Below are 26,003 nucleotides of genomic sequence, written 5' to 3' on the forward strand. Positions count from 1 at the left end.
TCAGTTGGGGAATTTCTACTAATTTTCATGTGAAAAGGAATCGATTTGCTACACAATAATTTGATGGTGATTGTCGACTGATGACAACTTCCGCGTTAAATTTTTTTTCCAGTGATTGATACTGTACTACTTCAACTAGACTCAAGATTCAAGGACTAAAACGACTTACAGAAAGTCGTTATTTATTATTTTTTATAATGTTAACTAAATTAGATGAAAATGAGATCTCCAAGGCTGCAATGGACTTTTTTCATTTATTTGTATAAATGATGATATATCTTCAGATTTTACTAGACAATTATTGTGCATAAGAGGATGATTAAACAATATATACATATTCTAACTATTAAGGATCGCGCTTTATTTATTATTAAAAATTATTTCTGTACAACATACTGTGATATTGAACTACCTGTATAGTTTAACTGTAGCAACGACTGAGTGATCTTTCTCAAAATTGAAGCTAATTGAAAACTATTTGAGGAACAGTATGGGTCAGGATCGCCTTTCCAATATTGATATTTTGAACATAGAAGAGGCGTTACCAGTAAACTAAATTTGGAAAAAATGATTTCATCATTTTCTCTTTCCAAAATAAGAAAAGTACATTTTCTCAAATGAATACACATTTGTAATATTATCAAAAATATAAATTAATTTATTACTTATAAGTTAATAACATTATTATTATTTTAAATTATTTATTGTACGGATTTATGGCCATTATTCTTAGTTCTATTTTGTTATTATATAAATCACAAGCTGTCCGGACTCGGCGTTACCGGGGATTTAGTTTACCAGGGCTGAGTAAAATAATTACCATTCCCACCCCTCATCTCTAATCTCTTATCAGATAACAGCGTGGCAACGTTTTTGTGACACTTTTTTCGGTTATTATATCCCCCTATTACTCAAGGGCCCCAGTCCCAGTCCCAGATCCCGTTCCAATAGTTAAAAGCTTGCCCAAAATCGTGGTACAAATCGGCCTGTTCCTTTAATCATCACCTACCATTTGCTCGAGTACTGTGGTTACCATGGCTACAAACAAAGTGTTTATTTTGGGTTATCAACAAAAAATATTTCGTATATAAAGTACAAAATTCGTGTTGAGGCCACCCTTAGGGATGGAATTTTCAAAAAGTACTATGCCAGTTAAGTTCGCGGGAGTGTACTCAACAACTTCCCAAAGTTTCATGGCGATACGATAAATAGTGTACTAATTCATAAAGGAAAGACAAACAGACAGACATTAATTTTTATATATATATATATAGATAAAATAGAGTTATTACCCATATTGTATGTAATAAAAATAAGGCTATTTTTAATTAAATTATTCAAAATATTTTTAAAAGGTACTCAATTCTGCTTGATGCATTCTATAATAATACCTAAGACATTAACACCGCAGTGCCTGCGTTTTTAAATGTATTTGTATGTATCCCTAACCTCCATAATTCCCAATGGCTTCTTAATTGTATTTTCATTTTCTATTTTTAAAACTATGATTGTTATAACATTCGTTTCAATCAGAATCTAAAAAAAAATGTAGTTCTGTAAACTCCGTCATGTCCGTTATTATCGAGTTTTCCTAATTTATCAAGGAAAAAGCTAAAAGTTCATTAACATTAACTTATTTTTTACCATCGTCATTTTTTCGTCTCTAAATGTTTTTTTAAGGATTAGCGTAAAAAAAATCTTAAACGAGGGGCACTCCATTAAAAACGACACTAGGGCCCCAATTGGACTAGTTGCGACACTGAATATTATGTTGTGCTTATATCTTCATAATATTTCTGAAACTAATACCTAATACGATACATTTTTTTATTGGTCTACATATTTTAATGAACAATCTCAAAAATATTCTAAAACGTTTAACTGTTTATAGCAACACGAAAATTATTAACCCACAAATGCCACAGTAATAGACGTAGCCATAGACTATAGACGGAACACCTAAAAAATAACAGAAATAAAACGTCTTATTATTCAATGAGACGTCGGATGATGATGTTATAATTTATAATAAACAATAGTCTATGTATTGGTATATCACACAAAACAATGAATTAGCATGTATTTTAAGAGGTATATTAAGTATTATGTATTTATACAAAACTGGTAGTTATCAACACAGATAAACATTATTATATTATTAGTATTCTATGTAAGACTTCAACATTTACACAAATCTATGAAGTTTTTGAAAAAACAGCATATAAATAAGGCAAATAAAACTTGTAAACGTAAACCCTAAATGAACATTTTTTTTCTTCGATTAGAAACAAAAATGATTCCAGGAGCATGAATTTTAGTAGAAATCGATTAATGATTCTAATTGACACATTTTGTTGACCCGAATACAATGGACAATTTCTTAGACATGTCAAGAAATAATAATTAATACTCATGATTTGCCATTGTCACAAATGTACCACTGACGGTGAAATTACCTATATAACATTTTCATTTAGTTATAAATCTAACATATTATAAATATGTTATTTTCAGTAGCAGAAGAAAATAAGTTAGGTCCATAAAGTGAACATATATTCAATCAACTATTAGGCAACTATTCATAATTAATATATATTATAATCAATTCGGTCGTGTAAATTGGTAGTTAAACACTTTTTGTAATTACTTATTAGGTAATTATCATATGAAATACATCTAATTAAACTAATTATATAATTGACAATAATATGTCAGTGATAGTTAAATTCTAATTAAATAACTTAACAAAAAATTGTCAAAAATGTGAAGGCTGAAATAAATAAGTAATAACAAATAAGTAACATTTTAATATATTATCTTTAAAAAATGTATTCTGCCAGTAACCGATAGAAACAAACTATTCGTATTAGTATAAAATATGTAATAAGGTGGACATCCATATCCATATTGTCAAGATATTAACAATTATAATGATTTATGGCTTTAAATTTACGGTAAACTGAATTTTGCTAAATGTTTAATCAGATATTGAAAGAGTTACTGGTTAGTGGTTATATTGGTTCAAAACGTTATTTATCGATTTGTTCCGCCCAAAAACGGAAAATATGATTAATTTATCAAAAAAAAAATTAATAAAATAAAACATGGTTAGAGTTATTAGTTTCTAATAAGAAATTAGAAATAAGAATATGCTGCCAATTTTTGATTACTTTATATTTAACTATAATAAGAGAAATATTACTAATATTGATTGGTTTAATTAATATTTTGATACAAAAAGAAACAATCACATTTCCTATTGTAAAACTAATACTGTCTTAGTTTCGCATAAAATATAACAATTTTTTATTTTAATATTTTTTTATCGTATAATGTAATGTCAATTAGGATAATTGTTAATAATGGAGCAAATGTAAACGGAACTTGTTATAAAAAAATTTAAAATATTTATTTATTATGTAAATTAATATTTTATAACTAAAAACTTTAGTCTAGCTGTTGAAGAATATGCGTATCGGTTTTTAAGGACACACTATATATCATATATTTCCATCATTTTTTTTTGTATAAATCGTTTAATGATTATCGTTTTCATATTTGTTATATATTTTATTTCGTAATAATTATTGAATAAGTACCTCTTAAATAGGCTAATTGCTACTATAATAATTGTAGTTATTCTTTTTATCATTATTTTTATTGTATTTCTATGTTATTATGTTATTTATTTCTATGTTTGAAGACACTTAATTATTTCAACTAATTTTTTTAAAATATATATACATATATATATATGTTACTTTCACTTCTCCATATCTTTATTATTGTTATTATTATATGTAAAACATTTTATGTACCCTTGTCCCTAGTATTGTAAGACAATTTAAATTATCAGAAATTTTTTAAAACAAATATAATTTACATTTACTCCCTTTGCTTTCGAGTAGCCAACATTGGAAATTAAACACAACTGAACGGAAATGATAATACAATTTTGAACGTTTTATTTGCATTCCTATTTCGTTCCAACTTTTTGAAAAACATGCTTTTCTAAAAAATAGTTAAAAAGTGAACTAAAAATAATTATTTTACTGCAGGAACAAGTTACCAAAAATGCTAGCACATTTTCTAGAAAAAAAATTATACTGACTGTGCTAATTGCTTAGGTTGCTATGTGTGAGTGAATAAACAGTCAACAGGTATTTGATATATTTGGCTTATATTTTTAATTACGAAATATGGGTAACAACAGCAACAAATTATTTTAGACAAACGACCAACCTTAATTTTTTTCTTCTTTATCTTCCCTTTACCCCCCAACTAGGTGGGGTCGGCCACTCTAGTCTTACACCTCCAAAGAGCTCGATCTTCTACATCTCGTTGAATCAGCCCAGCTATCCTCATATCACTCTTTATTTCGTCTATCCATATTTTCTTCGGTCTTTTTCTACCTTTTTTTCCTCTATATTCATCTTCATAACACCTCTCATTGTCTCTTTCTCATAACATGATCAAATGATCTCAACCTATTCTTTTTAATTTTCCCCACAGTTGACGCAAGTCCTGTTTCATTTCTTATTCTATCCTCCCTAGTCACTCCACTCATCAATATTAGCGTTCACCACTCATCAACCTTAATCGTATAATACTCAAAATATAATTTTAAGCACATCATAGCTTTTATTGATTTTTGTAATTCTACCATCTCATTCATTATTTTTATATACTATTATAAAAATGTTTTATAGTATTAAAAAAATACTAATTTTTTCTGTTGTATGGCATATAAAAATCCCGTCACTCTGATTATAGTCTGATGATTCAGGATCTGTTGATAAAAAAAAAACAGTAACAGTTTTTATGGTATTAAGAGTTCAGTAATAAAAAAAAACATTCCAAAACCAATAGTAACTTCCATTTGTCCATTAACAATTATTTGTAGACAATTTTGTTTAAAACAAATGTTGATAATATGTAACTGGTGTATCCAGGTGTTCCCTGGATACATATAATATGTAACTATTGTTTTTCGCCTAACGTTATTCAAACAGCGTTTGTGTAATCTGTATAGTACCACACCATAATGGACTGTAAACGTCACATTTTATCATAGTCTAAACTGATTATTCGAATATCTAATAAACGTAAGAATGCAACACATGCAATAATCATAATATTGTTATATTTAAATCGAATGTGCTAATATTTCACCATACAAATGATTTAATTATTTAATCAGAAACATATTACATTCCGTTAAAATTCACATGAACATTTTTTTCCCCCAAGTAATCGCTTACCTGGGAGGGAACTGTTTACACACTACTTCTTCCCAGGCAGCCTCGTTTGTTAGCATCACTACAAATAATTGGAGTTTTAAAATCCCGTTTTCCTCTTCGCGAGGTTGGCTCACAATTAACTTAATTCTAATTTTGATATGTACATTTTTACATGTTGATTTACATGTATGTACATAATGCTGCTCTGTGTCGGATAGACCGCACTCGTGGCTTCACACCGAAGACCGTTTAGGTTTTTTAGCCATTTTATTAACCATACAATAATTATTAAGCATCAATAGTTAGAATATTAGTCATAAAAATGAAGTAAATGACGACAACTGCTGTACAATACAATTTAAAATCAATATTTATCTTCGATAAAAAAAAAATTAATAAAGTTTCTTTTGTTGGTTTCTACTTCGTCCACGTGAATGGATGAATCTAATGGAATTTGATCTTGTTTATCCGGTTGCGATGTTTACTCTGAGTGTATAGTAAACGTTAGTTGTTTTCATGCTGGTCTACCCCAGACGCGATAACCCTATGGTATTCTATAATGAATTTTATTCTTGAGTGTTTGTAATATAATTAAAACATTTATGGGCCTATAAATTGCTATAACTTTTAATTTTTTCGAGAAAAAAAACGAAAATGTTAAATATCAAATGCACGATGGTGGATGTCGTAAATGTCTATTATTGTAAAAGAACAGACGAGTTATAGCTAAAAAAAATTGTTATTTTTAAAAAATATCTATCAAAAGAAATATCATTTAACAAAAAATGAATTTAATCTTATATCAACTGGTATCTTTCTCAAAATGACTATTTCCAAATATTGCCTACGTTTTACACCTTAATAAATGCCGGTACCTATAAACTCAAGGCCTTCAATTATTCAACTAAGTACATAATAGTCTTGACCCTCAACCATCGTTTTGCATCACAAAAAAAAAAAAAAAATAGTCGCGATTTTGAACATACTTTAATAGTAAAAAAAACTCGTTTGTATATATTACAATCACTTTTTCTCATCTCCGTACCGAAGCTAAAATAGCTACAGTTGCGAAAACGGATTTGTTCCATCAAAAAAATTACTCAATAGAAAAAAAAGTAAATGACACCGTACAATAATTGTACTAGTATTCATAAAATGTAAATTCGTCAGCCGCTACCCATACTTAAATCCGAAACTACGACGAATGAACAAGAATTGCGTTGCTTATTCTAATTAACAGCTAGCGAATTCGGAAGTCAAGTTGAAGACTTTTTTTACATTTTAAATCCAAGTCGACGCATATGGCGCAGTCGTATAAGGCGTCGAGTTTTAGCACTTAAGGTATCCGGGTTCCATTATTACAACACCTCGAAACATACAGTAGTCGCCGGTGGTGCAACCAAGGAGGGGTCCTGGGGTCCAGACCCCCCCCTTGAGTATTTCTAAAATGAAAAATTGGGTAAGGTAATTTTTAGTTATTGTCTAATTATATTTTACAATAAACAATATTTATTCATTTTGGCAGTATAATAATTTTGTTTTGGCCTGCTTTGCGGCAGATAACAAATCGTTATCACATATTGTCATTTTCTTATATTACACATGGACCTTATACCTAAAACCCGTACTTTGGACCTCCCCCACACATCTCTGCTAATTTTTTTGAAAGGGAGCGGGTAGATAATATGGGTGCCTTTAAGTGTGTCCATTAGGGTTGTTCTTATTTGCACGATTTCCGAATTTCAATTGTGCCACCCCCCATTCGATTAAAAAAAAAAATTTAAGCCAACTTTGAACTTTCTAATCCGATCCTAATCATTCCATGTAACGAGGAGAAAATTTGCGTTAAAAATACATGCATTTCCTTATTTTAACTTGTTTATGGTATACAAAGGCAAATTATTGATGCAAAAAATTTAATTTAGATGAAATTTTGGAGGATCAGAGTTACTTTTAAGCATGAATTAATAAATTATCTTAATTCGTGCTTTTAGGTAAAAAAATGTTAGATTCTGCTAATACCGTATAGTTTAATAATAACAAAGAATGAGGAACAAAATCAATACCTGGTACAGATTGTGTCGGAATTCCGGAAGGTATACCAAAAAAGAAACGATTATGAAGAATTTTTAAAGCACTCAATAAATTTCAATTACTTTATAATTCTAATAAAAATTTACCGTGCTAGTATTTTTGTTCTTCTATTTTTTTTATTACTAATTTAGCTCAGAGTTTTAGATATGAATATAAGTTTATATCTTTTTGTCTGTAAATTAATCATAAAAATTGTTTTATTTAAAGAAAACGGAATGGTTTTTTAAGTTATTATTAAATAACCTAAATAATAGCACTAGGGACTCAAATATTTGATTTGATTTTTTTTTTTTTTATAAAGAATAAATACTTTTTATTCTAAAATGTAGTTTAATTATTTTGATAGAGTTGTGAAATACTCAATGCTTTATTAATGTTGAACACGTTTAGAATATTATATGATGAAGGGCACAGGGGGAAAACGGTAGTAGTCACATTATGAAAATTTTAGAGTATAGCAAAAACAAAGTTCGTGAATTCCTCTCCTTTTTACATAAGAACAAAAAAAACACGTTGAATGCTATTCTAATAAAAAATGTATTTATTTAAACAATCTATTGACATAAATAAAAACAATAAATGGCATAAAATTATTGAAAACAACTATTTGAAAACAAAAATGTTCATAATGTACTACCGTTTTTCCCCTGTGCCCTTCATATGTAAGAATTCGTCTTTTATATTTTCAGTAAAAAAAGTTTAAAAATCGTAATTGTGTAGTGTAAAAAATACATAAAATTACCCATACATTTTTTTGCAAAACTTGTGACAATTTTATTATTATTGTGATAATTTTTTGCGTCAATAATTTGCCCTTGTAATACAATAATCAACTTAAAATAGAGAAATTGCATGTATTTTTAACGAAAAACTTCTCGTTACAGCCTACAGGGAATGATTAGGATCGGATTAGAAAGTAAAAAGTTGGCTTGAAATTTTTTTTTTTTTATTGAATGGGAGGGCGCACAATTGAAATTCGGAAATCGTGCAAATAAGAACTACCCTAGTGTCTATACAAATAAAGAACGTTAAAAAATAAATCAATTTATTTAAAGAAAATCTATACATATTCTCATCATTGATTCAGTAGCGACGACTTAAAGATGTATAGTAAACACAATGTATAATTTAATATTAATAATTGAAACCTATAAAAATTAAAAATATTTATAAATTTATTCATAAAACTAGAACGCTCGACCTTTACGAAGTTCATACAGTAGAGCGAAGAAGTAGGGACAACAAATGAGTAGTTAATTTTTTTCATTACCATAAGCTTTTAGCAAGAATTGTGAGTAGGTATAGTATAGTACAATGTATACCACTTTTGAATAAGATAATCATAACCATAGGTAGACTGTGTTGACCTCGAAAACGAACAAAAAAAAACTTGCAATAATAATTATAACGCATAATGCCAATTAGCAATTATCATAACAAGAATGCTGCTTAGAAAAATTAAACAAAAAAAAATAATAATTAGGAAATACGAAAATCGGCATACGTGTATAACATATTAACCAAAGTGCATGTATATATATATATATATATATATAGTACAGACTTTTTTCTGTTTGAAACACTTGACACCAATATTTTTCTTTATTATCATATTAAGCTGACTATCGATTTTCAGAGCAATCAAAAATTGACTTTGAAAGCTAATTAGAGATTGAAGTATTGGTATAACTAAAAATTAATACAAATACGTGTTGCGAGGTATTGTATCCTGCGTGTTTTGGTGTTGATCTCATTGTTCTATCATAAAAACTGTGCATTATAATGTCCAAGTGGACTGAATGAATTAAAATAAGACTGGAATAATATGATAAATGTTGATTTCTTAACTATCTTTTTCGTATTATAATGCATATTTAACATTTGCTTCAAATGGCCTTTTTATTACAGCATGTCACTTACCATGAATTAAATGTAGTACTATACAGGGGGATTTTATTACGATCCACTTAATTTTTCATAAGGTTTAGTAGTAATTACATTTTTATTTTTTTGATAGTGTTTTTATACAACGTGATCTTATTTCTTCAAAAACTTGTTTCTTTTTACCCACCTCTTAAATTAATTATTTTTAAATGCATTTTTGAAACTTAAATGGTTACGTAGATCTTTTATAAACTTTTTAAATTTAGTTTAATTTAATACAAATGTTGACTAATATTTTATTTACCTATGAATAATTATATATAATAAAATATGTATTTAATTTTAATTTATTCATTGCTAAATGAAAAATAATCAAATCGTAGAATAAAAACTTGTGTCTCACTGTTGTGTGTGTCATTATGTTTGTCTCGACTCTCGTACAATAGTTGCATCCATATTAATAAACATTTGATGACAGTTAAATTACAGTTTGTAAAACAAAATTTATTTTGTAAATTATAGTGTTTATAATATACATTTTATAACAATTAGTTTGTTGATAATATTGATGCTCTTGTGTACCCGGTTATCGGACTATTAATATGTGATATACATAATGACATGCGGATGATTATCATGCATACAAATTATTTAACTATTATAATATCATAACAGGTCAAGTGCAGATTAACAATATTATAATATTTAAGTACAAACACTATGTCACAAATGATTGTTCATCAAGTTTTCAAAATAGGTAGGATTTTTTTTGCAAAACGGCGTCTCATATAGGCAATTTAGCTACATAAACGAATCTGCTCAATGCAAAAAAAGGTCTTGTATTAAAGGATGAGATTTTTACTCTCATATAAACTGTTTTTTTTTTTAATTAAATTTTATTGTTTCATTTTAATCTAATTGTATCGTGTTTAATCTAGATTACTTTTGTGTTATAATGATTGCATAAATTACCAAACGGCAATAATTATATTTAATAATAAAAGGAAAAACATGTATATAGTGTCTTTAGACACGAAAAAACGCATCACGTCATCGAAGCTAAAAATAAACTACTTTAATATTTTGAGTTATCAACCAGATCAACAGCTTCGCAGCATTATTGTAATTTTCGGCACAAAACAATAGCTTCAGTGATTGATATTTCCAATACCGGTCAAAAGACCAGTCCCATTTTAATATAACACTGTATTAAAGGTAGAGGAGTAGCAACCGGTGATAACTCAATTTTTCAAAATTTAGACATGCCCATTTCTGAAATTAGTGATTCATATAATCTGACTTAAAAACAAAATGGTTTCTATATAAATCTAATATAAAAATAAACACATTAAAATGGTTACTTTTAAAACCAGTTTACGTTTGCACAATTGAATATTTATTAAGTAAAAATTAACGAAATACAAAAAAAAATCAAATATTAAAACGATAATTATAGGAACACAATAATTAAGAAACAATTAACTATACCTACTAGATTATAACAATTGTTAAGCATCACATCCGTGCCTAATAAACATTGTAACTTGTACTATAGGCAATAATAATCTAGACTAACAGTACATAGTAATTGTTGATTTCAGGTATAATATTAGGTTAACGTCAGCTATACAATAATTAATTATTCACATGGACGCTGACGACTAGATAAATGTTAAACGGAACAGCCCTTGTAATTAATCAGACTCAACTCCGTTATTATCCAAAAGATTTGAACATGAGTGGGCTTTGGCCGATCTAAAAAAAAAAATGCAAAATAATTAATCATTTTTCTAAATTATTATTTATGTAACTCTTTATTACACAGTATAAATATTACATATTGGTAACCCTCTTTGATTTTGTAGACATTATTCTTTAATCTAAGCTTAAACGATGTTCCGGGGTGGGTGCGAAGTTAGAGATTACAACATGTTTTACACTCTACTTTGAATCATTAGGTGTACTGCGGTGTTATATTTTAAGTAATTTTACCTATTAGATACTTTGGATCTGCGACAAACGTGAAGGGCGATAGATCCACTTTTAAACGATTTAAACAGTGTAATGGCTTCCGAGTGTGTAAGATCTTGACAATCTTTACCGTTAACGGCTAAAATTTCATCACCTGTAATAACCAAAAACATATATTACATGAATATATAATTTTAATGTTTATAATATAATAATAGTATAATAACTATATAATAACTAATATTATAACTATAATATAGTTTATATGTGTATATCATTTTAGATCGGTTACTATACATTTTTTTATGTGTAGTTAGATTAATATGTTATTATAAATAACTAAGAAATATTATCAAGTAAAATATATAATTATAGAAATCATATTGTGGTATATTTTAGTAAATCATACAATTGCCACAGCCTACACCTTGGAGTTAAGAGTTATACAATTACAGAAGTATATAATACTTATAGTAACGTATAATACTCATATTAGTGTATAGGAATACTGTAATACTTCTACATACCTAAATAAGTCAACGATTTTTTTTATGAAAAATATGACATACCTTAACCCATTATGTCCGAAGGTTATTTTTTTCATAATTTCTAATTTAGACTCCTTTTTATCTTATTGTTACCCCTCGGTAAGTTTAAATCTCTAGTTACCATATGGTAACATGACGACATAATGGACTAGATAATCCAAAATAATGAAGGGTATATTTGTTTACCTGGCCTCAATCTGCCGTCATCAGCCGCTTGTCCATTGTCCAAAATACTTTTAATGAATATACCCATTGCGCCTTTAGGGGAATCTTTGCCGCCGACGATTGTGAAGCCCAATCCTTTTTTCCCAGGGCCTTTTTCTAGCACAAACGTGTGAAAGGTACATTTGGCGGACTTGGGTCGCCTAGGCAACGTACAGAAGGTCACGCAGTCGGTCTCCAAATAGTGTCTATCGCTATTTAAGTACACGGTAGAAACGTTATTCTTAGTGGAAAGTTGCTGCGAACTAGACGTCGGAGGTGGTGTTACACAAACAATCGTACATCCGGTTTTGTTGTGGTTTTGTAACGCGCTAAAGGACTCGTTATTTTCATAGTCTACCGACGTTTCGGGCATTCTCAACCGGGTTTTCCGATCGAATTTAGACTCTGTGGGTTTTTGTTTGGCTATTATCAAGTTCACAGAGCTACTGCCGTCGTTAAGCAAACGATTAGCTTCCGAGGGGTCGACTCCTTCCAGGCGGTGGCCATTTACGTTGATAATATGATCGCCTACTTCTAAATCGCTTGTTCTGAAAACGAAAAAGAAATAATATCTTTAAAAAGTAAGCAACAATCACCAACTGGCAAAACATTTATTCATACAATAGAAATCTTGTACTTCGTCTTATCTCACGTAGGTAGTGTCGGTCACTTTAATCCTTTCTCCACATTTTTTTTCACAATTCTCTATTAACATTTGCATCTACTACACATCCGCTCACTCTTCTTTCGCTTCTAAATCTTTTTACAATAATCTGTATTACTCTTTTTATCATTCCTCTCCTTTTTTGTAAACAGTTCCAAAATCATCTTAATTGATTTCTATGATTCTTGCCACTCTCAAACTATATCTTACACTCTCTATTAACTCCTGCAACTGGTTGTTCATTTTCTTTTTATCTATCTTTTTCAATATACCCAACACCCACCTCCATTTTTCATTTCCGATCTCATTAACCTCCTATACAATTTTTTTTTCATTCTGAATAACACCTTTTTGCTACACAATTTTGTGCTGTTGTTTCTTTCCCCTCATCCAATCATACTTTGGTTCTATTAGTCATAGCTTCTTGAACTCATCAAGCCTTCTGTATAACCGATCCTAAATACTTAATTTCTCTACATTTTTTACCTCTTCTTCTCCGAGCATAACATTTTTTTCTACCTATCTTCTTTCTTACCCCCTCGATAGCCAGATCTAGTCAGATCTACCTATTCTTAAGGTGTTTCTCTCCGATACCTTCCTTCGTTGCTCTCATTGAACTCATAATACTCCTGTACTCTAATCCACTAAAACTACCAGCAGCCAACAATACATTTTAAGGTGATTTACCTTGGTGTATGTCATTTATTACAATCTCGTCTATTTTGGATAAAAAAGAGTTTAGGTCCTCCACGAACTTGGCCTTAGTACTTACTGGTCAGCTACTCCACCTGGGATTACATTAATAACGGTATAGCTAAAACTGTCTTCTACTCGTACTTCTTTGATCTTAACGCCGAGAACCTGTTTTGGGTAGTCCCTACACAGCTGCACTGTTCTGTAATCCCAGTAATCGCCAGGATTGGATGTTTGGTCTGCCAGCGAAGATGCCGCATTATGTTGACTATCTGGTGGTAAACTAAATATGCAATTTCGTTTTTTGCCATACTGAGAGGCACTCCTTAAATAACGGTTGGGACTACAAAACTCAGAGCAAGCTGTTGTTAATTCATTTGGTGGGTCGTTCAAAAGTATTCCACTATCGTCGTCCTCAGGTGCCATATGTGTTTTGTCTATCAACTGGTGGTTGGGTGCTTTTTTTCGAAATTCTTCTACACCCGGTAGGGCCCCATAAGATAGGCTCCTCAACTTCACCTACAACAAATGACAAAGTTACGTGTTTCCCATAAGTGAATATTAAAATGTATGAAGACCACAAGGCAAAAACGATGAAACCCACATGATAGTCGAAAACGAGTTGGCAACAACTTCCCAAGACCTTGTAGTTTCAGTAGAAATTAACTCCCATGCAAAAACGATGGTTTCTTCGCCACAACCGGGCTGTAAAGTTTTAGACTACAATTCACAAACACTGAGACTGGAACTTTGAAAATTGTTTTTTCAGTTTAAGAAAAATGAGGGTTTCATCGTTTAAGTCTTGTGGTCTCATATACAATACAATTCAACAACTAATTAGTATAACTATTTAGTAAACAAAAGCTCAAAAAAAGATAATTAAAAATATATTGTTTTTTTTTTTATAAAATATTTTCTTGTTGTTCTTAATTTTAACGGGTTTATAAAAAAATTGACTTATTAGTCAATTTAGTTAATGTAATAAACATGAAAGAAAATATTAATATTAATTATTAACTAATAATAATAGTAGCATGCATACATTTAATTTTACACATTTTGTACGTATTTTGTAATTGAGATTGACTTAATGTTTTACCAACCTTAGTATCTTCATGTCTCGCATCCATCGAAGGTTCTACTTCCGTTTGAGTATTATTAGTCTTATTTGATGAGTTCTTATAAAGTTTCGCTAAAAATCTATGTGTGGCCGTCTTGAGATATTTATCTGATATGGTTTTCAATCTACTTGTCTTGGTTTCCCCGTTGTCTTCTTCTACATTCTCCACCTTACACACCGAGTCCACGTGAATTTCATTGTTGGTAGTATGAGGCTTAAAGTGTGTGAGACCCGTGTGCTTAATTTGATCCAGTAATGGATTACGTTTCTCTTTGATTGGTCTACTACGTACGCTTTGCACTACAATGGTACGGTCTCGCAAATTATAACAGCTGACGTCTCTGTTATAGTCTGAGCTCTCCCATCGAGTCGTAGGAGTATCTAAAAAAACAAACAACATTAGGCCAGAAGTATATAGAACTATTTCTAGGGCAAATTTTGTTATGAATGCAAAAGTAACCGCATTAAAACCACTATATTAACATAAAGTTAGAATATTTCTGTTACTCGTTTAAACTTTGTAAAGATTGAAATTATCGCAAATGATAGTAAAAGTAAAATGATCTTGGAAGCTTTGTTCTAGTCTTCTAAGGAAAGTGATTAGTTACTTGGTGATAAAAATAAATATACATATAAAGGAGTTCATAAAATTTACATCATATAGCCCTTGATAAATAAAATAAATTTAAAGTAATACGGAAGCGTGCACTGGAGAAAGTGGTTAGAAATTTGTTTTTATAATATCAGAAAATACTTATTTGTGAATAATTATAGTTCTCGAATTCCCCTGGTGTATCACTATTATAAGATAAACTAATAACTTTTATCGTTATGCTGATTTAAATAAAATAGAAATTGTATAGAATAAAAAATATAATTTACATATACACATGTTTAATACATGTTTATGCATATATGTTTTTGGTGTACAATTTCCCGAAATGTCATTGTTTTTAATAAATATTTATTTATTTATTTCTATTAGAAATAGGAGTTATTGGTTGACTTGTTTAAGGGGATACCTTTACAACAATTTGTTGAAGTAAAATTATAAATAGGTGGAATTTAGAATTCGTTCAGTAACGGTTTAAATTTCATACAGTATCAATAGTTTTTATTGTTTGAAGAATAAATAATTTACTATTAAGAGGTCTGAAGTTTAAGACTATTGAACCCGATTTAAAAATATATCTTCCTAATAGCATATAAAGTACATATATTTATTAGAATACGAATTTTATATTGATTTGTTGATCATGGACACACAAATACTTTGAACATTATCTATAAGAGATATAATATTATACCTATATAAATAAAAATGTATCAGTTTCAGTGGCTATTATAGTTAAATAATTTTTACTCATTTCCGTAAAATAATTCAAAGTATACTTTTGGAAATTACAAAAAAAATTGTAAAAGTGTCCTTTTTGCAGAAATAGTAAAAAAAAGAAAAGAAATAAATTACTTAATTGTTACAGAAAGCTGTTTAATTTGTATTTTAATTACTAATTAGTAAAACCTAACTACTAAAAGTATACTTTAAACAATTCTGATCTCATAACAAAATATGTCAGAAAAATGCAAGGTACATAAGTCATATGGGGTACTATTTGTAGTAAAAATGTCCCTATATATAATATCCGTTATAGCCTCTTTAGTTCCTTTGCGTAGGGCACTGGTTGTTTGGATAGCCGAATTCGTATAGCTGCTATTAAAAAAACTGTCAACCAACCAGTTTTTAAAAATGTGTACGTTTCATAAAATGTTAAATGAAAAAATTCCAAAGAAAAATAATATGTAAACAGATAATTATTATAAGTGATTGTTTATGTTATACATAAATTAAACTAACGTTATTAAATATCAACTAACGTTCTAAGGTGGTTTCGAATTCGTTTCTGTTGTTTTTAATATTTACTAGGCCGTGTTGTGGCTGAATCGTTTTGAAAATTTGTGTGTGAACAAAAACCAATGGTAATATATATATTTTTTTTTAATCACAGTTCTTGTTTTACTACATAACATTTGAGTTTATCAAAAAAATTAGGTTTTAAGTATTTTGTATGGGCAAAATAAAATAAAAAATAAAAGTGACGTACATACGTATATATGTTCTAATATTTTATGTATAGACCTATAATAGGTATTATAGGTATTATATGTACAATGACTTTTGTTTTTCTATAACATAGTCTCGCAGTCAAACCATTAGATAGAAGCTACCGAAGTGATGGTGTGTATGTTGGTCGTGTACTGATGTTGCAACATCTGACCTGGTTCTCACGAATATTTTAAGTAATATATAATCTACACGCTCATCAAATGATAATTGTACTTACAAAATAAACAATTACCATATTAAATTTACAATTATATGCACTAGCTAATTGTAAAGATTATGTTTTTAGATGTTCCTATAAGGTACCCAGAATATTCAACCTCTAAAATATTGTTATTAAAAAAAATATATATTTAATAATTAACATTTTTTTACTCAAATACGTTAATATGATACAGGTATTATTATCGGTATAAATAATAAATATAACAATGTTTAAATTATCAAGAATGATATAAGAGGGCATATTTCATTTTTATATTTTATGTTTCGTTTCTCATAAGACTCACTTGCAAATTGTAACATTTGTACATAATAATTAATAATATATACTATTATTATACTACTATACTATTTTAAATACTAATATCTTCTCAGTAAACATTAAAAAATACTTAGGCAATTTTTAATTTTGCTGCATCGAAAAAACAAACTCCTTTTGCAAAACTGCACTCACTTGTATTTTTTTCTTTATAATTTCACATTCTTATTAGAAACGTTAACGAGGAATGCCTTTCTACCTCCAAGGCACGTCTCTGTTTATTCGACTAGTTTGTATCAAGATCAGACAGATCTACATCATACCGTTTTATACGCACAGAATTTAAAGGGTCGACTTTATTTCTATGCAATACAAATTATAAGCCTTAAATAATTTTATTTTTACGCACCTTATGATGTACGACATTATGTTAGTTAAAAAAAATTATATCAATTTTTATAGATGGAAATGGTTTTTTTTTAATTACCTAATTCTAAAACCTCTGGTGTTTATCCGTGTACCTAAACTAATGCTAGACAGTCACTATATACATATTTTTAAGCTATAACAAAGCTATCAAAGGGAAATGATTATTGAGTAAAATATTACTCAACTATTATGTTTTATACATTTTATATATACTAAGTACAAGTTACACGTTATGTGGACTACAGAAACCATAGTAAAGTTAATAGGTATTAATAATTTTACAACAATAATAAAACACATTATCTTTTAAAAAAGATCTTATGTGTCGCTTTGTTTTCGTGTTGAGATACGAAAGTGATGAGTTGTATTGTAATTGGAAGAGAGAGCTAGTCATAGATACCATGACTGCATGACTTAGTCACCAACACAGTGTATTTCAGCGTTTTTTTTTTTGTAGTATATACCTATAGTAACCAAAATATGAATTGCGAAAGAGTTTGCAACGTCCATAGGTATGCGCGTGACGCGATCAAGACGGATGTATGAAATAAAAAACAATTATATTTTCAGATATTGCTTACCTATTCTCGATCTCCTCGGTCCTGGTGGTATCTGATAATACCGTTCTGAATAATCAGGAGTTCCGGTTTCACCGTTTCTTATTGGCGACAAGCTGAGTAAACGAGGCGATGCCGCGTCTTCGCCGTTTTTTTGAAACCACTTCATATTTTTATAATCTAAATTAAAAACATCCAGTGTTATCGAAATTCTTTACTAAAGATAACAATATGTTTTAATTGTACGACTATTATCAAGTAAATCGGTTGTTTTATACTTTATAAAACCATCAGACAATAACTATCAGCAACACTTGTCTCGGTACTACAAACTAAAACAAACTCCTATGGTGTTATAATATGTATAACAGATTATTTGTTCGGGTCTTTATGTACATTATTTCAACGTAAATGCTATCTGTCGGGTTTACAAACATATTTTATATTTACTAAAGTTAACATTTCGCTAAATCAGGGAGCTATATATTTGTACAGATGTTCTCCGCGTCATTATAATACAGCTATAACATATAGCTAGCATTTATTTATTGTATAAAATTATTATACATATTTTAGTGGATAAAATATAAAATGTATACAGTTTAACGCGTAATGAATATGTTTTATGATTGCGGTCAGTACAAAATTTGAGTAACATTTTTCAGTAAAATCAAAATCTGTCTCACCGTTGACCTAATAATGTCTAGGCCGATGTGTCTCCTTGTCACCACTCCTTATCTCTTATCACTTCTCCTTATCAGTCAATCTTGCTATAAACTATTAGGTGAATCGTGTGATATGTCCAGTTAAGATTAGAAGTAGAACTTCAAAGGGTGCCATAAAATATATTTGTGATTTATATGCTTCTCCTCAAAGAGGATGAAATTCATTTTTATAAATATTTATAAGTTCCCCACTTACTACTTAATATTTTATATATATTTTTTATAATTTTTTCTTTGACTTACAAATAGGACGAGTCAGTAAATACTGTTTAATGTACTTTACTCGTGTAAAGATTTAAAAACAAATCATTTTGTAAAACTGTAGACTTAAAATAAGAGTATTAAGTATAGGTACAAAACCACAAGCCTTTAGAACACTTGCTTTAAAAATAAATTGATGACAGCACACAGCATTAAGTGCGTTTTTTTCCAATTTTACAGTAACGACGTTTGATAGTGTATATGTAAAGCCATAATTTTGTTACTTCGGTTTCCTAAATATTTTGTACATAAACAATGTATAGAAATCTACAATGTATTTATGTTAAACACAATTTCTTAAAAAAATGCACTCATCACACCTGGGCCCTAACGAATAATTTTATAACACAAATAATAACAATAATAATAATAATCGGTTATTGTTCGAGAAACAATTCAAACAACTTAAAACGCATTAGTCATACAAAAAAATGTTTTATATTTTTGTTGTATGGTGGTAGTATTTCAATATTAGGACTTTCACTATTATTTTATTGAACGAATGTATACAGTAAAGTACATATACCTAAATTATAAGTAGGTATTAACTATTAACTATTAAAATTCAATAACACAATTATTGGAGACATAATAGTGCAAAAAAGGCGGGTACCTAGCACACACTAATGTACGTAATACCTGTCGTGTATGTAAGACAAATCAAACACAGGTGATTTAAAATATAAACTGTTGTTATGACAACAATGTAAAAACAACATGTTCAAATTTTTTGTTAGCACATCATTATGTATATATATATTATATGTACATAATTCTACAATATTCTGTGACATGGACATTTTCTGGGTTTTATACACACAACGGTAAACTGAAAAAAATGTACATATATAATACATTTATTTGCCTCACATGTAGAAGACATATTCATAATATAAAAAAATGTTTATAATGACGTTTTTAATTGAGATGCTCGTACCAAAACCTGAGGTGGGGTTAAAACAATGCAATGCATAATAACAATATAATCATAGATCTTAGATTTAGATCTCGGCTCTAGATTTAGAGCCGAGTACAATATTATAATACTCTTGCAACATGATTTAACAATATAATAAGTATTAGCATTTGCATTTTGGCAACATATTTTGGAATTTAGACGTCACAACTAACAGATTATTAAATTCTCATATAAAAATATAAAATATAAGTACACATTTTTCAAGTCAAATAAAAAAAATATTAACATTAATGTGTTTTGGATTAGTTAGTTAATATAAACAACACAAATATCTTACATATGTCATATCTTGTATATGCCTACTTATGTGAATGTCTCACAGTACCTAGCATGTTCCCGTAAATGTTGACGACGTTCTTAAACAAACAATTAGGCTAATAAAATAAACCTTTTTAAATAAACTTAAACAGTTGGTAAGTGTTAATTAGGATAAAAAAGATAATTAAACATTTTTTAAGTACATTTCAAACGCTTTTAAATAGCTTATACTATTTTATTTATGTTTAGTTTAGCTTAATAAATAAATAAAATGTAAAAACGAAGGCATTTAAATAATTGACATAACGTTTTTTTGAAAATTAAAACCTTTTAATAATTTATATTATACTTTTAAATATTTAATTATTTTAATTTCTACACTCACACATTACAGTAAATTGTAATTAGGTCAAACAATTTAATGATTAATAGACATGTAATACAGATGATATATTTTTCACTAAATGGAAACCAGTTAATTTATTACAAATGTTGTTTCGGTTTATAATTTTTTAATTGCCAATTAGAAACTTTTGAAATAACAATTTTCGAAACAATTTTGAAATATAAGCAAGATTTAAAACCATTGTATTTTTAATTTATTTTAAAATACATTTTAAAAGTAATGATTAATGCCACCATTTATATAATCGATTAATTGTGATGTAATATGATACATAAAAGTTATATAAATTATCTGATCTCATAATCAAGGCTTGCTCGATTAAGATGAATATTGATATGTCTTATACGTGTGACTGGCAGTTGGAATCAAACATTCGTACATCGTTGTACCTAAATAGTCCAATGTTAATTTTAAACGTTACAGTGCCAAATATTGCATAGACAAAAGTTGAAAACATTAAAATTACTTATATGTGAAATTTAATAACATATATAAGTTATATATTTTTTTTAAATTATTTTTATCAAATCCATCAATTGCTATAGGTATAAAACAGTTTTTATTTAACTTATTTTTGTACACATTTTTATTTTTTAACTTGTTTGGATTATTGGTGGTTGTACATTTAACTTTATTGATTCTATAAAATATAAACCTTTATTGAAGCAACGTAAGGAGCATCTTCAAATACAATTTATGGAACTAATAAAATTGTGTGCAACCCGTCATAACAATTTTAAAGTTAAATCTGATTAATTTAAGAGTTGCTTTTTTGTGTAAGGATATTGAGGCGTAGATATTATTTTTAAAAAATAGGATTGGGTTTCCGGTCAGTAATCAGTTGTGTGTGATTGATTTAAACTTGAATTTTAGTACCTATTAAGTATTAACGTTGTACAATCAAAGACGGTATACAGCTAATGAAAGTATATTATTGCGGAGGAACATTTTAAAAATCGTTCAAATTTGAATGGTACTAATAAATATTGTCGGTCACGAGAAATCGTTTTCCGCTCATCTTCGACGATTCACGGCCGATTTGTGATGTTTGTCACCGTGTTCCGAATCGCTTTCGTTTGATCGAGGAAATGAAAACGTACCACTCTTTACTACCGTATAGATAAAATATATGTTAAAAAACAGCGGATCGTTCACGTTTTTAATTAAAATCGTGAAAATAACCGAAAAGACCGTTATATAGACGACGGTGCTGTCAAGGCACTCTTAATAATGTTAAACCAAATAAATACATTTTAGTAAAACTCGAATTGTTATTCTCTGTATTTATACGCAGGGTTGAAAGACATACGGTAGGTTGCTATGGTGAGCAGGTGCACCTAGAACCATATCAGTAGTATCCACCTATTGAAAACGCATGCAACTGGTGTCGTGTCACGCCAACCAGAACAATAACAATAAGTAAAAACATTGTGTCCGTTAAACGTAACACGGATGCTAACGAACATTTTGTTAACGCCAATATACAAATAACTCTAATTATTCAGTTTTAATTAATATAAAGACTTAATAATTAATACCTACAATATGTACATTTCAGTTTTCATTGTTACTTGATAATTTTAGGAGTACAATGACTATTATTATTATGATTAATAATCCACTGGTGTTTATATAATCATATCGATAGCATAGTGCACAGGGAGCGTGAGTGCATTTTTTATTTTTACATAAGAATTCCGTTTAAAAATGTATGATGCTATATCATTCCATGTATGAAGCGGACTAGACAAGCCATCAAGTGCAGCAAAATGTTTTAAATCCTTGGTTTCCATAAGTTATGTGTGTAGAAATCTATTAGATAGGTATATATGTTATACTGCGATACATTACTCAATTTCTAAAAAAATGAACTTATTACACCTTGTTCACTCTGCCACTACCATAGATTTGTTTTGTTTGTGTACTTATACGCGTCTAGGCTTACAATATATATTTGGATGTGTTCAAAATAATCAGTGAAGTATAAAAATAAAAATATTAATGTTATCTTATAGTATTTTTAAATTAGAGAAAAAGGTAAACCAAACATCATACGGTTTTGTATGAATTTAAAACAGTTAAAGCCTTTTACCACCAGGATAAATTTTCAAGAGATATCAGAATAGAATCATTAGGTTTAGATGTTTAAGATATTTTAGACGATATAAGCAAGTTGATTGTTTTACGAAAAAATCCTCTTTGACTTTGCCCTTGACCGGCGTTTAAACTTATTAATTAATATGTATGCTTACATAAATACGACTTTGAACAAATTTAAAGGTTGAAAAATTTAAGGGGGGTTTTCAAATAATCTACCAACTTCCACTGGGCTCCTGTTGTTTTTCTTAAATATTATTTCAAAGTAGGTAATTTAGCCAAATGAGAATTGCATACGTCGCTTATGCGCTTAATACCTAGATAAGGTAAAAATATAAATATTCAGCCAATTTTACATTGTAACGGTGGTAACCTAAAACACTTTTTTCTTTAGTTTGTAATACAATTTTTAACTTGCGGAAATTTCGATTAAAATAAAATATATGTTGCAATAGTATTCCATTACGTTAACTGCATGTAATTTCGTTAAAATCAGTCCAGCATTCCACAAAATATGTGAGACGCTTTTATATATGTAATAAATGCAACCGCGGGTCTCATACATTTGTAGGCATTTTAAAAATTAATTCGAAAACAACAGACCATAAAAACAGAAACCTCTTATATTACCTAAAGTATCAGCAGATGATCTGGTTTTAAAAGCAAAAGTGGTGTTATGTATTAAAAAACATTATTATTATTAAAATGTGTCTCTTTGTTGTAGTTATACGCAAAATTTAATAAACTTCAACTATTTTACATGTGTTTTATACGTAAAAGTTATTAAAAAACTATTGCTTTGCTTGAGTATATGTTTTTATAAACATAGAGAAACAAAAATATCCGTGTGTAAATTACTTGTTACGTTATAGTTCAGTTTCACCTCGAAGCTGAAAAATGTTTTGTTCAGCAATTATAAAAATGAATAGCCATAAAGGTAAAAATTATACAATTTTAGATGTAAATAAGTATAAAGTTCGTAAATAAATCAATGATTAATGTTTATTGACTTTACAAATTGTAAAATAATGTGTCTAATTAATATTATACTTATTTTACGCTTAAAAACACAACAATTTAGAAAACCTATCATTGCCCATTTGTTGACAAATATTTTTGTTTACATTTACAGTTGGTTTTCGTGACTTGAATAACCCAAATTCAGTGTCAATTAGCCATCATTGATATTATTACATCATTACCACTGAAAAATATGTAAAATCTACCGAATTAGATATTGTGTTTTTAGACATAATATTTTCCATATCACAATCGTTGTAAAAAAATTTTAAAAAAATTGAATGCTTTTTAATTTTAAGTGCGTTAAACAAAATATATAAACGAGCGTCACAGTACATAATATTTTATCATCCTGTAATACAGCGATAATTCTATTGTGTCTGGTAATTTCTAGTATCATATTATAGTATTTTTTTCATGAACTCGTCATTCTTTTACTGTAAACAGATAAAACAAAATATTTACTTTGATTATACATTCAACACACGTACCTACCATATATTTTTTTGTTACAACTACATAATATATACATAAGAACGATTGGCTTGCAAAAAGCTGGTTAAAAAAAAGGAGTTCCTAGTTCCTTCTGGTGTCACCATACGTTAATAAATTGAAGGAGAAATAGAATTCAAACAATATATTTATACTATAGAAAAACAATGTTATTATGCTCGTTAGGTTTGACCTAGGAAACATTGTAGAAAAAAATACACAAGCCAGTGTTATTATCATTTATACAGGCGGAGTCTTACATGGTCATTGAAGCTGATGTGCACACATCATAGGAGTAATAAATAATTGTTTTGTTAGTATTATTGCCAATCACGTGCAATCGGCTGGCGATTGAAATATACATGATTTTTATGAAGTTACGTTGAATAATCTCACGATTTATTGTGACCTTACATGGATATAATGGATCATTTACAAACTTCAATCGAACTATGGAATGCATTAAATACTTCTATTCTGTCGAGGCTCGAGTGGACTTCGCATCAATCAAAAGTTAGTTAAATAGGCATTTTTTATTTTAACTATTGTAGTCCATAAACAGTGTCGCTGTTCGAATAGTTAAACTATTATTATTATTGTTCATTGCACTTTTTAAATAATAGTTGAAGATTGAAATCATTGGAATGTTACGATAGTAAAATATTAATAAAAATATGACAGAGCCGCTGTCTCTCAAATGATATGTGTCTGTATCGAATTAAATTTCAATATCCAAATTTTCTTGGCCTATAAAACACATTTTTAAGAGGACCCTAGACACCCAATTTTCCTGCGTTAAAACGAACACGTACCTACGTTGTATGCGTTTTATTCGCTCCATGAAGATTTCGGAGACAATGCGATCACTTTTTTTGATAAGCTTTTTTTGATAGCATTTAAAAATCGCGCTTTTTTACTTAATAATAACATATTATTTTAATATCTGAGTAATAGTTAGATTTAAGTAACGTGTGTCAAAATTATTGACCAGATATAATGAACATAATGCTACTAAAATTTAAATCAATATCCTTAACTTATTAAAATAATTAAATAAAAAAGGACGAACATTTTAATGGTCGATTAAAAACTAATATAAATATTTACATTTAATATAAATTATATGATAATATTGATTTTGGTAAATTTTGTATGGTAGGTATATAAACGCATTGAGAGTTTTAACCAAAAACATTTTGACATTACACAATAGTTTAGACCAACACTCGGCTGTAGTCGACTAAACATTTTTGTTTAAATGTAATTATTATCAGGAAAAAAATACAATAAGTAAAGATTTTTCTACAACTATAACATACCAATTCTGTACAAACATCAATATTAATCCGGTAACGTTTTCTTTCTCAATTCCAAATAAGGTTTTCCCGATTTTATCACAGCACTTATATATAATAATAATATATTATTAAATTATCATTATCGCATCAAGATTATAATTTATAACCGTTAAAACTCGATTGAAAACACGGAGCGAGCAAGAACGAAACGACCAGACTGCCATCACGGAACTAACTAACGCGTGGTTCGCGGCGTTCGTGTCACCGCTTGGCGCTCGACGCTCACGTACACTGTCATGCAATAATAACATACATATTTTATACAAGTTAGTGGGTAATGTGGTCACAGTCAGGTTTGGAAGGCGAGTGTTAGCCACCAGTCAATGACACGACTTTCTGACCGCATTACACATTATTGGATTTAAATACACATATTTATATGTTTATATATTGTAATAAA

At 28.8% G+C, this 26,003-nt stretch overlaps 1 protein-coding gene across 2 annotated transcripts; it reads right to left on the reverse strand.

Annotated features, from left to right (window-relative positions):
* Positions 1-10,621: 10,621 nt before the first annotated feature.
* LOC126835985 (inaD-like protein) lies at positions 10,622-25,791 on the reverse strand. Of its 2 annotated transcripts, XM_050568904.1 has the most exons (7): positions 25,565-25,791; positions 18,032-18,187; positions 14,402-14,799; positions 13,378-13,817; positions 11,924-12,489; positions 11,211-11,343; positions 10,627-10,973 (listed from the first exon to the last, which is right to left on the reverse strand). In XM_050568904.1, the coding sequence occupies exons 2-7, from the start codon at positions 18,174-18,176 to the stop codon at positions 10,913-10,915; spliced, it is 1,743 nt and encodes a 580-aa protein (XP_050424861.1). In that variant the 5' UTR covers positions 18,177-18,187; positions 25,565-25,791; the 3' UTR covers positions 10,627-10,912. The 2 variants fall into 2 exon arrangements, with proteins under 2 accessions (XP_050424862.1, XP_050424861.1); XM_050568905.1 differs by lacking the exon at positions 25,565-25,791 and having other exon boundaries at positions 10,622-10,973; positions 18,032-18,186.
* Positions 25,792-26,003: the final 212 nt, after the last annotated feature.

This window comes from Adelges cooleyi, unplaced genomic scaffold, assembly GCF_023614345.1.
Source record: "Adelges cooleyi isolate 19-005CV unplaced genomic scaffold, UGA_ACOO_1.1 ACOO_flye_CR_arks_rails_tigmint_CR_PRNA_23, whole genome shotgun sequence".
Classification (NCBI taxonomy): Eukaryota; Metazoa; Arthropoda; class Insecta; order Hemiptera; family Adelgidae; genus Adelges; species Adelges cooleyi.